We start from the raw sequence: 11,666 nt of genomic DNA, 5'->3' as shown, positions 1-11,666 counted from the left end.
TGGAGCCGGTTAAAGTGGAGCTAATTTTGTACTTACTGTATATTTTGAATCAGAATCAGAATCAGAAAAGCTTTATTGCCAAGTACGCTTTTACACATATGAGGAATTTGTTGTGGTGAAATTGGTGCATGACACATCTACTAAAATAAGAGCACAAAACATAACAATTTAAATATATATACACAAGTCTGTTTTTTGTTGTTTGCTATTTTCCGGAAACACAGTCTGTTTTTCAGAAAGAAGTCCAAGTTGAGCGTTAATGTAACGCATAGAGTTGTATTTATATCACTGTGACAAAATGAGTCCGAGGTGGAATGTGAAGAGTGTCGGGGGGGTTCCGGGCCGTGTTGGTAAGGCTGACAGATCTCTTTTCACCAAGAGATCAATGAAATCTCATCTTTATAATAACGCATCCTAATTAATTTCTTGATTTTGTCTTATTAATCTGAATCTGCAAAGTTACTGCAGTTATCTAATAAACAGGTTAAAAAGTACAATATTTCCCGATGACGTGTAATGGAATATAAGTATAAAGTAGAAAAATACTGGAAATACTCAAGTAAAGTACATGTACCTAGAAACTATACTTACACTCTAAAAAAAGATACACAGGCTCCCCATGAAGCTTTTACAGTTACACCAACAGCTCAGTACAACCAATATGATTCACTTTGTCCAACTTAATTTGGTGGTCAAATTACTTCATTTAAGTTATTCTGACTTCTTAATTTTACTTCTAATTGTTCAAAGCAATGTTCACACAAACTGTTTCCGTAATTTGTTTGAGTATTATTCACTTACTTCGCTCCAGTCAGAACACAGTACACACAGTAATTCCAGCTTTATGATTCAATTGTTTATTTGAAAACTAGTGTCAGTTTTTGTCAGAAGCCCATGAACATTTTTTAAAACTGTGCCCACTTCTAATAATACCACCCAAATGACTTTTTACCACATCTGAAAATGTGTTCAGGAGCTCCAAATGAAGGCGCTGACTCAGATATTTGCAATTTCACATTATATTTCAGTTATTTATGTGACCTATGGACGAACGATCCCCTGCACTGAATCCAGCGCGTCGCTCTGTGAACGTTTCTGTTTAAGTTCTGTTTAAAGTACCTGAACGCAGATTTCAGGTGATTCAGAGCTGTGGAGCTCACAGCGTGTGCCGCCTCCGTCTTATGTTGGCTTTTTTAAGTTAACAGGAAGTTTAGCTTCAGGTGTGTCTTCACTCGTACACTGTTCCAGATGTTTCCAGGCGGTCGGCTGAGGCTTCACCTCGAGACGATATCAAAAAGCCACACAGACAGTCGGACATCAAAGCCAAAGTTAAACTGTATTCAGCAGAGAGAACAACGTGTTCTGTGTCATCATGAAGAAAAGCAGACGTGTACAAACTGGATCTGCTGCCTTTAACATGAAGAGATCCTTTAACATCTGAAGGAGCTTCAGACACTTCAAATCTACGAGGAGCACGCTGGAACACGTGACTGTAAAACATCTCAGCAACATGTTTTCTAACATCTTCACATCTGTAAAGACATGTCAGTAATGTCTAATCAACTTTTTTAACACTTCACATCTGAACTCTTGACTTCGGAGTTAAAGGCACAGAAAACCTTCAGACTGGACGTCGTTCAAGCTCCGCCTCACAAAAAGGTGTCAGATGGAGGCGTTTGATTGATTACTGATCGATCACCGTTCTGAAGCCTGTTTTACACACACGGTCCCTTATCGCTTCGCATCGGCGAGCTCATTGAAGAGCCTGGTGGGATGCGTTCACGGCACACGTTCAGCTGACGGTTACAGCAGCTCTGTGCTTCTCCGTCACTTCAATGTGTGTCTGACTCTTTCATTGATTACACACAAAAACGTTGTAACACGTCATGATATTGACCCAGATGAAGAGGAAATGGTCCTAAAGGTTTGACTGGTTTTATTAAACAGCTGCCAGCCTTGTTTGACTTGGATGTTTATTGAATAATAAATTCAATTCTTTCTTTAGACTTTGCAGTGCTTCAGTGTTCGGCAGCATGGCGCAGTTTCAGAGTGTGTGCTGAGCTTCAACCTGAGACGACGCTTTTCACGACTTCAGCTCTGATTTACATAAGAATATTTGATCTTTTCCAGCTCATTCAGCCCCACTAACATCCAGAGTGTGACTTATGGTCACGGTGCGTCGTGACATGTGAAGGTCTGATTGCATGAAACGCTATTTGACTCTGATTGGTGGATTTTCAGGCACGGTGAATAAACGCACAGCAACCAACAAGTCTGTTACCAAAACCAGTCCGAGCGCTTTGAACAATCCCGCCTTCAGCACACTGACACTAACTGACAGCTCATTGGTTTTCACTTCACGCCTCCACCGTCGGAGCTGACGGCGTCCTAACGGATCAGCAGGTTAAGGTGCGTGGTGTCTGAACGTGTCCGTAGCAGCGAGGAAGTTTTGATTCTGACCTCAGCGTGTTCTCGTCCAGTCTGTCTGGAAAAACGCTGAAAGAGCTTCAGCTCCCGTCACAGCAGATGAAGTGTCACCTGAATACAGACTCTCGGTGATTAGCGGTGGACAGTGGCGGCTTGCCTCTGGGCCCTGACAGCACTGTGTGCTAACAGGATGCTGATGATGTTAAAGGTTTCACAGAGCGATGCAGCAGCTGCACACTGACTTTCTCTGAAGGTGCAAATCTGATGGTTTCACATGACAGATGATGCAGAACCGTGAGTCTTAGGGGTAAAACATGAACCTCGACAGGAGCTCAGCATGGTGTCAAGATGAAAGAGGATCATCTGAGTCGGGTGGAGCCCTGAGCTCGAGCACAGTTCCTCCTGACAGTCAGTGTGCGAGTGTGTCTAGTCTGTGTGTGGGGTGTATCCTGCTGCAGTCGCCTCATATTTCTGGTCACTAGGAGAACAAACGCCCAGTCACTTCCCAGCATCTCTGTCCTCTGTCTCTCTCAGATGTTACTTCCAAATAAGGCACAAACACCACATTCAGGAAACGAAATAAAAAGCAGCGAGCGACTGTCTGACTCTTCTGTAAAATCACGTCCGGCAGGAACCTTCAGACGAGTCGAGAACGTCTTCTTCCTGAAGGTGGAGCGTTGCTCAGCGTCTACGGCGCTTTGAAGCAGCGGCTCCTGAAGAACAAGGTGTGGACGAGGTGTGGACAAACCGTCTCTGAGCGGCTCCGGCGATGAAGACGAGGCCGCTGGCTTCATTTGTGGTTTGATTTCCATTCTTCGTCTTCATACAGCAGAGCCTGGGAACAAAGAGGAAGAAGAGGCCTTGATCAGTGACAAGAATGACAAATGATGCAGAATGCAAATCTTAGCAGGCGATGAAGGGCAGCGGAGCTCTTCCTCCACACTTTAAGGCTAAATTAGCTTGATTTTGCTGGATTTTTCCACTCAAACGCTGACACGCAGAGTGACAGACGCTGCTGAGAGTCAGTAAATATCATCACTCTCACCTGGACAAGGCAGCTGAGTGAAACCCTGCAAAGCTGAGGTGCCTGATTGGCTCGTTCCAGGTGCCACTCAACTATGTAAAGATCGCAGATGGCGGCGGTGTCGCCCTCTCCTCCTAACCAGCCACACTTCCTGTCCAGATGTTTGGACTGTGGTCTGTGAGACCTCTGACACACTGTGTGTTGACCTTTGCCCTCCGTGTCATTAATCTTACTTCCTCCTCACACACAGCGTTTCACCTCAGAGACAGACGGCGCTCGCCTCACCTTGCTCTCCAGCACGCGGCTTCGCGTCGGGCTGCCGAGCTCCTCCAGGGTTTCCGCTGTGGGTCCATTCAGGGTCTCGGGCAGCAGGAGGCCCAGACAGCCTGCAGAGAGGCCGCTGAGGCAGAACACGGTGAAGGGCATGGAGGCGTGGAGAGCCCGCTGCGACACACAGACAGACAGCACGGGTCAGACAGCAGCATCCTGGGACGCATTACAAATATCATCCAAGTACAGAAAAGTCACTGCAGGTACACTTTACTGTTTGTGCTTCATTTGAAGTACGTTTGATGTGTACTTTTAAACAGCGTACTTCTAAAAAGACGAAAATCATTTAGTTCTACTTAAATGTATCAAACGCATTCTGCAGTACTTAAAGTGGTATTTCAAAGTACTTATAAAAAGTGTACTTTGTGAGTGTATTTTAAAATGTACTCAAGTGTAGTAGTTTCAATAGTAATAAAGTATTCTTATATTCAAGTCCTCTGTAATACAATGTTAGCACGCTTCACTAAAGTGTACTTAAAGATACTTCAAACAAAGTGAAATTAAAGTATATTTCCAACACATTGATAATGTAATACAATTGTACTGCGGGTGTATTTTGAAGGCTCATGAATCCTTTTTAGCAAGTTTAGCAACTATGTACTCCTCAAGTATACTCAAGTATTACTCAAGGACTGCTTGAGTACACTGAAGGCAACACAAACAGTACAAAGTGTACATTCTTCAAAAACTATCGTTTAATATAAAGAGTGAAGTCTTCCAGTGTGCAGATCACATTAACCAACATGACAGGACAGACGTGTCGTTTCTTCTTCTGTCTCTTCAAACTCCTGACATGGTTCATAGCGGCTGTCACTCCCTCTCAGCTGCACTTTAATGCTTCTCATTGGTTTAAGCCACAGATCTGTTTGCTTTGTTATCAGACGCTCTGGTTCACACGCTGGTTCAGCTGCTACGTCATGCTGAAGTCTATTAAACCACCACCAGGTGTCGCTGTATCGGCAGCTTTCAGTCCTCCTGCTGCTGAAGTTCAGATTAACTCTGTTGCATGTAAAAGTGAAACAAACGCAGTTTTATTTACTTCATTTAAGAAGTGTCATCTGTCAGCACGACCAGTTCAGAGCAAGCATGCGTCAACTAAGTCTTATCATGGGAACAATGAAAGTACTGATGTTAGATATAAAGGGAAAGTGGTGCAAACATTGTGCTACAATGATCAGGCTTTCAGCGGCGAGGCGTGGCTGAAAGCTGATGCCGATTCGTCACTTTGGCCGGTTTTCCACATGAATCATCACATCACTATTTCCTCTTTCGAATCAGCTGAACTTTGCTTTTTATGTTTCAGCGTCCTGAAATCACTCATGTGTAACCGCTGGTCAAACTCTGCCTTTCTGCTCCTGTCTTTGAGTCCTGAATCGCTGCTGTTGCCAGCTGGATCATGTTAGCTTCATGTTAGCCTGGCGTCTCCTCAGCTATAAGAAACAGCCTTCACTGCTCACATTCCAGCATTTTCTCCTTCTTGGAACAAAATATTTACAATCCAGTCCTTCTGGCTCTGACTCGAGGTGAAGATTACTGAGCGCTTGCTGGCGTTGACTCATGCTTTGTGCATGTGTGCACACCCTTACCATGGAGGGAACAAACGGTGCGAGGATTCCTCCGACTCTGCAAGACATGGAGCAAACTCCCAAACCAGCGTTCCTGAAACACAAAAACACCAAAAAAAATCATTAGAAACAGAAAATGTTTGACAAGAACACTGAAAATCAAACCGGCTCTCAGTCCGCTGAACAGACAGCGTGATGTGTGCGAGGACGTGAAGCGGCAGACTCGGGTCAGTTCACCTGATCACTGTTGGGTAGAGTTCGGAGGTGTAGACGTAGGCGATGTTGAACGCCGCGCTGACCATCAGCTTTCCGAGGAGCGCCAACGACGTGACGCTCAGCAAAGCTCCTGCAAACGGCCCACATTTAAGTTCACTTCCACAGAAAATACTGTCCAGAAAAACAAGAGCTGACGACCATCAGGCGCACGACAGGGAGCAAATGTCTGCGCTTCACTCAGGATCCAAACTCACCGCCTGTGAGTATCATCATTTCAAGAGGTCGTAGGAACATCAGAAACTACAGCTCTGAGCCCCTGAACAGTCGACTCAATGTAAGGCTGAAAATGCATAAATGTAATCTTAATCTAATGTTTCATTTCAGGTTCAAGACCAAAGAGCAGAATGTTAAAATAAGACGGATTAAAAACCAAGACTCGGATGTTCAAAGTGCCGTCACCGCCATCAGACGACAGGTCTGAAGACGGCCAGCTGACTGAGTGAAGTCGGCCTCGCCGAGCAGGCTTTCTGGTTTGAAACATGCTGAATGTTAACAGGACCTGTTGGGTTTGTGCTGTTGCCACAGTCACTCAAGCCCCTGCAGCTGTGCCTGGATGTACATTCCTCTGTGCAGGTGCACGTCGCTCTCACCTGTGTTTTCAGGGATCAACACGGTGCAGAGGCAGGCAGATCCAGCCAGAAAGAGAAAACTGGCCATGCTTTTCCTCCTCCCAGCCCTGCACGACAACACCAACACAATTCAACAGCGGAGGCTTAAACCAGGACCCTCGAATGATTTCTTAAGCCCAAGAAACATGAGCGTGACGGCAGCAGGGAGCAGGCGCTAGTTTGTCATTAGCTGCTTCAAAACAAGACCACGAGTAACTGGATTCAAGACAATTTAATACTTTTCACACATCAACTTCTGAAGATCAACCACTGAGGTGTGAGCAGGTGCAAGGTGTGACACAGGCTCACTGAACTAAATAGTGTGTATTACTGTGTGTGTGTGTGTGTGTGTCCCTCACCAGTGTTTGTTGATGAAGTAAATGCAGAGCGGGTAGGCGGGCAGCTCCACCAGGCCGTACATGGCTACGTTCACATAACGGCTTCCAGACGTCTGACTGGCCCCCAGAGTCAGACCGTAGTACACCAGACTGCACGCGTACCTGCAATACACACACACACACACACACACACACACACACACACACACACACACACACACACACACACACACACACGTTAAGAGGCTATGGTTTTAGTTTTGGTAAAACGGGCTCTCAAATGAGAAAGAAAGGAAGGTACTTTCTGCGTGTGAAGATGAGCTCATACGGCAAAAAGCTCGCCGAGGCTGTGATGCTGCTCGAACACAAACAAAGCTATGAAACAGGTTTTAACAGCAGCTGTGACAGTAAAAACACATCAGCAGCGGTGAGTCGGGTACTTTCAGCATGAGCACATCTGGCAGCGTGGGTAGCAATGACAGAAATGATGCAAGCAGCCATATTTATGGTAAAAAATACTGCAGTTAAAGTAGTAGCAGCAGCAGCAGCAGCAGTAGTACTAGTAGTAGTAGTAGTAGTAGTAGTAGTAGTGATGGCCCTGATTTGAGTCTTCGGCTGCAGGATTTGAACCAGAAATCTGTGTTCATGCATCTGTTTTAGCAGCTTTGGGCTCCAGCAGCTGCACCAGCACAGCTTGAGTGTTCTGCTCTTCTTCTGTGGTGGCATACTGACCAGACATACATGAGCACCATGGTCCTCAGCCGGAGGACCGGATGGATCACCAGCTGCAGGATCCCCGCCCCCCTGTGGGCATGGTCACCAGCTTTAGCAGCACCGACGCGTTGCAGCATCAGGTTCTTGGCAGCGTTGCCGTTCCTCAGCGCCATGCAGCGCAGGACCTATAAAGACGAGACGTTCCTGATTAATATTCATTAAGTCATAACTAAGAAATATTACTCTCCCATAATTCCTTGCTACAATATTTCCACATGAAGCACAAGTCAGGTGTGCAAACTTCCCTGCTCTGCCAAGTTTGGGGCGTCACCGTCGCAACACCGAACGTCACTGGAAAGACCCGAGTAGTCCCGAAGGACGACCGACAAGTTACGTGTAGCGTGCTGCGCACGTCTTGTTCAGGAGAGACAGCGCTAAACAACCGGGTTGTGGCCATCCATGTCGTTATTTGCTGTTGTGCGTGAGTACAAAGTATGTTTGCATTTGTTGTTATTGTGTGTTGTAACGCACCACCATACCTGATGCATGTTCTTGCTCACGGACTTTTTTCTAAGTGACGTATGTTGCTACGGGCCGGTAATGCGTCCGTCTTTATCCATGTGTGTGTTTTAACCGTGTGGGTCTGTTGTGGTTGAGTGTTTCATGCATGGATGATTGCAATATCTGACGATATGTATGTTACGTTGTGTGTAATGACGCAGCCTGAAGCGCCCCCCGTGCGGCCATTAAGAAGTATTAATAGACCAAAGTTCTTGTTTTACTGCGTTCTTTGTGTGCTACCATTCGTGTGTTTATCTTACAGACATGTTAATAGCTGTATTGTGTATTTGTTCCATACTTCAGGAAACCACAACCTAAAGCAATACAAGCATCCTGCACCTTGTTCATGTGTGGAGCAAATAAAGAAGAAGAGCAAAACTCTCTGGACTAGCTGCAGTTTTTCTGACCGAAAACTAAGGCCAGACTGTGTACGCCAGCATCCAACATACATTTCACATCAGGACTTCAGGAAAAAGAGACATTCAGTGACCTCCTTGTCCTTCAAAGCTCGACAACAGAGGAGGAGTCTCAACGGCCACATCTGTGCCCCAGACTGAACCTGTGACATAACGTCTGTCGTTACCTCCTCAGCTCGCTCCGTCTGACCCTGAGAGTACAGCCAGCGAGGAGACTCTGGAAGAGTGCTGGAGGAAGAGGAGCAGAGGAGAGAATGCTGTAAAGAAATATGTCATGTGAACATGAAACATTAAACCTCTAAAAACCAGCAGTGCATTTCACAGGTTTTGGTTCTATCTGGACGCGGGCGGTGACTCGTCTCTGTGAGGTCTGCACTCACACAGACAGCAGGAGGAACAGGACGCCGGACGAGTTGGCCGCCGTGGCGAGGTTCCTCCACGGCTGGATGAAGTAGCCCAGAGCTCCAAACAGGGCGATGCCGACCGCGAAAGACATGCTGGTCAACGTCCCTGCAGAGAGAAACAGACTGAGCCCGACAGTGAAGGAGCAGCAGGGTCATTTAGCGGTTAGAGGGACCGCCCTGTGATGGAAACATCACAGGTTTGATCCCTGAAAGCGCCACACGACTTGTTCAGGCCCAAAACCACAACTTAATCCACACACTACCGAAATCAAAAACCACACTTTTGATACGCAGGCGACAGTTCGCTGATGAACGGCGAGCTACACCGGGAGGCGGGTCAATGGACGCCCTGTTCCAACAAGACTGTGACTCCAGCCAGGAGGTGGTGCAGAGATGCTCTGGACTGGAATGTTAGGAGGTGGGTCTCTTTAGGGTTCCTGAAGGTGTCAGACTGACCTCTGCAAAACATGTGGAGCTCCTTACCGACCGCTCCGCCACCCCCACCCCCACCCCCACCCCCACCATCCCATGCTGCAAAAAACACTACTGACTCCTTGCTTTCAATGGAGACCCTACTGAGCAGCGTAAAAGGAGGATCTGTGACACGGGCACAAACTGGACATGGATTTCTATGTTTGATGGATGAGTTACCTCGAAAATGAGCAGACTATGTCAAACTGGATCAGCAGACTATCACAGGTTTAATTTATGTTTCCACAGTGTCCCAACTGTTCTGGAATCAGGGCTGTAAACGGACTACGACGGGACCGGGTTGGTGTTTTCGTACCAGTCATGGCCCAGTACGACTTGCCCACATACTCCTGAGCGAGGACGAAGCAGACGAGGCCGATGCCTCCGTTCATCAGCCCCACCAGGAGACGAGACACGGCGAAGACCTCATAGCTGGGCGCGAAGGCGGTCATGTAACCAAAGAGCACCTCGAAAAACAGACCTGCAGGAAGGGAAAGAGACGATGATGAGGAGAGGGAGGAGGTGCAGGATCCTCCCTGAGAGGCCTTTCCAGGTCCTTTAATATTCATATCGATGTCCTTTCAACCTCAAATAGAATATTTCTACAGCAACAAAAGCCTTCATCCACATATGTGCGTGCTATGTTTTCACAGGTAAACAAAAAGGTGATACAGAAGAGCACAAACTCAAAATATTAATGACTCTCATTTGCGACCATGTGGGACAGCTTCACTAAGACACGTCTGTCCAGTGGCTTTCTGTGGTTTTCCTCACCAGTCAAGTACACAGGTCGCCTGCCGATCTTGTCCGAGAGCGGCCCAAAGATGATGTTCCCGACCAGGAGCCCGGCGAAGAACAGCGATCCAGCCAGACTGACCTTATAGGCCTGCTGCTTGATGAGAAACCACTGGAGAACACAGAGGCAGGAGGAAAAACACTGAGTCTTCATAAAATGTATTTGTGGGCTCGAGTTTCACTCAAACGAGCACACATGCTGAATCGGAGGCTTCGGCTGAGTAAGAGTGAAAATGCAGGTGAGCTCTGAGTCCCTCACCTCAGTCACTATGGTGTCCATGTCCTCTGTAAAGATGATGCGTTGGAGGAGCTCCTGCTGGCTGGACGGGACACCATCCAGCTGCTCAATCCGGTATTCTGGTGTAGATCCAACTAGAACAATTAGCATGGACTGACAGGCCATGTACACCTGGAACACACAGACCCATGAAGAGATGTTTATACCAGGCTTCCATATTCATCTACCGCGGACAGAGAACTGAATCCAGGCTTTTTAAGTTTAAGAAGTGGTGACGATGTAAAACAGCATTGATGAGCTGACTGATCATTAGGTAACACCTGTATCCAACCGTCCTTCACACCTGTACACCGCCATGACACTGGAGCTCCGGTGAGAGTGGCGTCAAACGGGAGCAGTTTTAACGAGTTTTACAGATCATGCGACTTAATGTATATCTTACGAGTCTGTAAACATGGTCAACAAACCAGGAAACTAATAAAACACAATCGGCACGCTGAGTGGTGGAAAAGAAAGACAGCAAACAAATCTAACGTGAGAAGATATTAAAACCTTATGGTATAAAGGAAAGCATCGTGGAAACTTCTACTGACCTTAGCTTGGTGAGGCTTAACGACTACTAGCTAGCAAGAGAGGGATTTAGCCTTAACAGACTCCGTTTAAGAAAGACGGAAATTGTGATTAAACTTGATATTGGTGAAAATTCAGACCAATGGGGCCATTAGTTTGAATAGTTTTGGGTGACGTTGGCTGTTGTGATGAATTCGGCATGTTGTTAATGTGCTTATGTGCAAAACCTTTTTAATAAAAAACAAATAAACAAAAGAAAACAAACAAACAAACATCGGCACGTTTCGCTGTGCGTGTGAATGGAGGTGTCCGCTGTGCGGGAATAAGAGGTTCGCTGAGATTGAAGTGTGATTAAACGAGATTTGTATGGCCCGAATAAAAGGGTAGCTCATGTGAATGTATAAAAATTTATTTAGTAACGGGCTGTCTCACTTGTTAGCTTGACGATAATCAAGACAACACTACTCCGTTTATAAAGGAAGTCTGGTGTAAAGGTCTCTACATCGGAAAGGCAACTTGCTGCGCTTGTATCTTACTAACTTGTAAGCTAGTGGTAATAATTCAACTTTAAAATGTTTTAGCACTAAACGTTATTTTGTGTGTCCACAGTCAAACTCTTACAAATCCCTCCGACAGAGGCTGAGAGCCACGTAGCGCTAACGTTACGTCCGCAACGTGCCTGCAGGGACGCTTCACGGGGTTTGTTTCTCATGTAAAAAACGAACATTTTTAGATTTACTAACCTGAGTCAGAACAAGAACAGCCACCGCCCGCTTCTGATAGGCCCCAAACTCGCCGACAACTTGGAAAGCTTCCTCCACATCCATCCCCGGTAGGGCGGTCAGGCGGCCCTCTGGCTAAGGAAGGAAAGAGGTGGGAGTGTGATCCGCGCTCACTTCCGGCTTCGCGTCACTCCTCCTCACCGGAAA

At 46.5% G+C, this 11,666-nt stretch overlaps 1 protein-coding gene across 1 annotated transcript; it reads right to left on the bottom strand.

Moving 5' to 3' along the window:
* Positions 1-837: 837 nt before the first annotated feature.
* On the bottom strand, positions 838-11,666 carry slc22a15 (solute carrier family 22 member 15). The gene is made up of 13 exons (XM_076742833.1): positions 11,481-11,666; positions 10,189-10,338; positions 9,909-10,041; positions 9,451-9,615; positions 8,640-8,769; positions 8,427-8,487; positions 7,301-7,467; positions 6,590-6,730; positions 6,213-6,298; positions 5,584-5,692; positions 5,368-5,440; positions 3,737-3,895; positions 838-3,262 (listed from the first exon to the last, which is right to left on the bottom strand). The coding sequence occupies exons 1-13, from the start codon at positions 11,562-11,564 to the stop codon at positions 3,218-3,220; spliced, it is 1,503 nt and encodes a 500-aa protein (XP_076598948.1). The 5' UTR covers positions 11,565-11,666; the 3' UTR covers positions 838-3,217.

Source organism: Chaetodon auriga, chromosome 11, assembly GCF_051107435.1.
Source record: "Chaetodon auriga isolate fChaAug3 chromosome 11, fChaAug3.hap1, whole genome shotgun sequence".
NCBI lineage: Eukaryota > Metazoa > Chordata > Actinopteri > Chaetodontiformes > Chaetodontidae > Chaetodon > Chaetodon auriga.
The sequence above is the reverse complement of the archived record's forward strand: the minus strand, read 5'-3'. Positions and strand labels throughout refer to the sequence as shown.

Excerpts from the sequence above, each read along its gene's own strand:
- slc22a15 (XM_076742833.1), bottom strand. The coding sequence starts at position 11,564 with ATGGATGTGGAGGAAGCTTTCCAAGTTGTCGGCGAGTTTGGGGCCTAT. Across the intron at positions 7,468-8,426 it reads AGACGGAGCGAGCTGAGGAG|GTCCTGCGCTGCATGGCGCT; the intron begins GTAACGACAGAC and ends TCGTCTTTATAG. Across the intron at positions 3,263-3,736 it reads GCCGCGTGCTGGAGAGCAAG|GCTCTGCTGTATGAAGACGA; the intron begins GTGAGGCGAGCG and ends CTTTGTTCCCAG.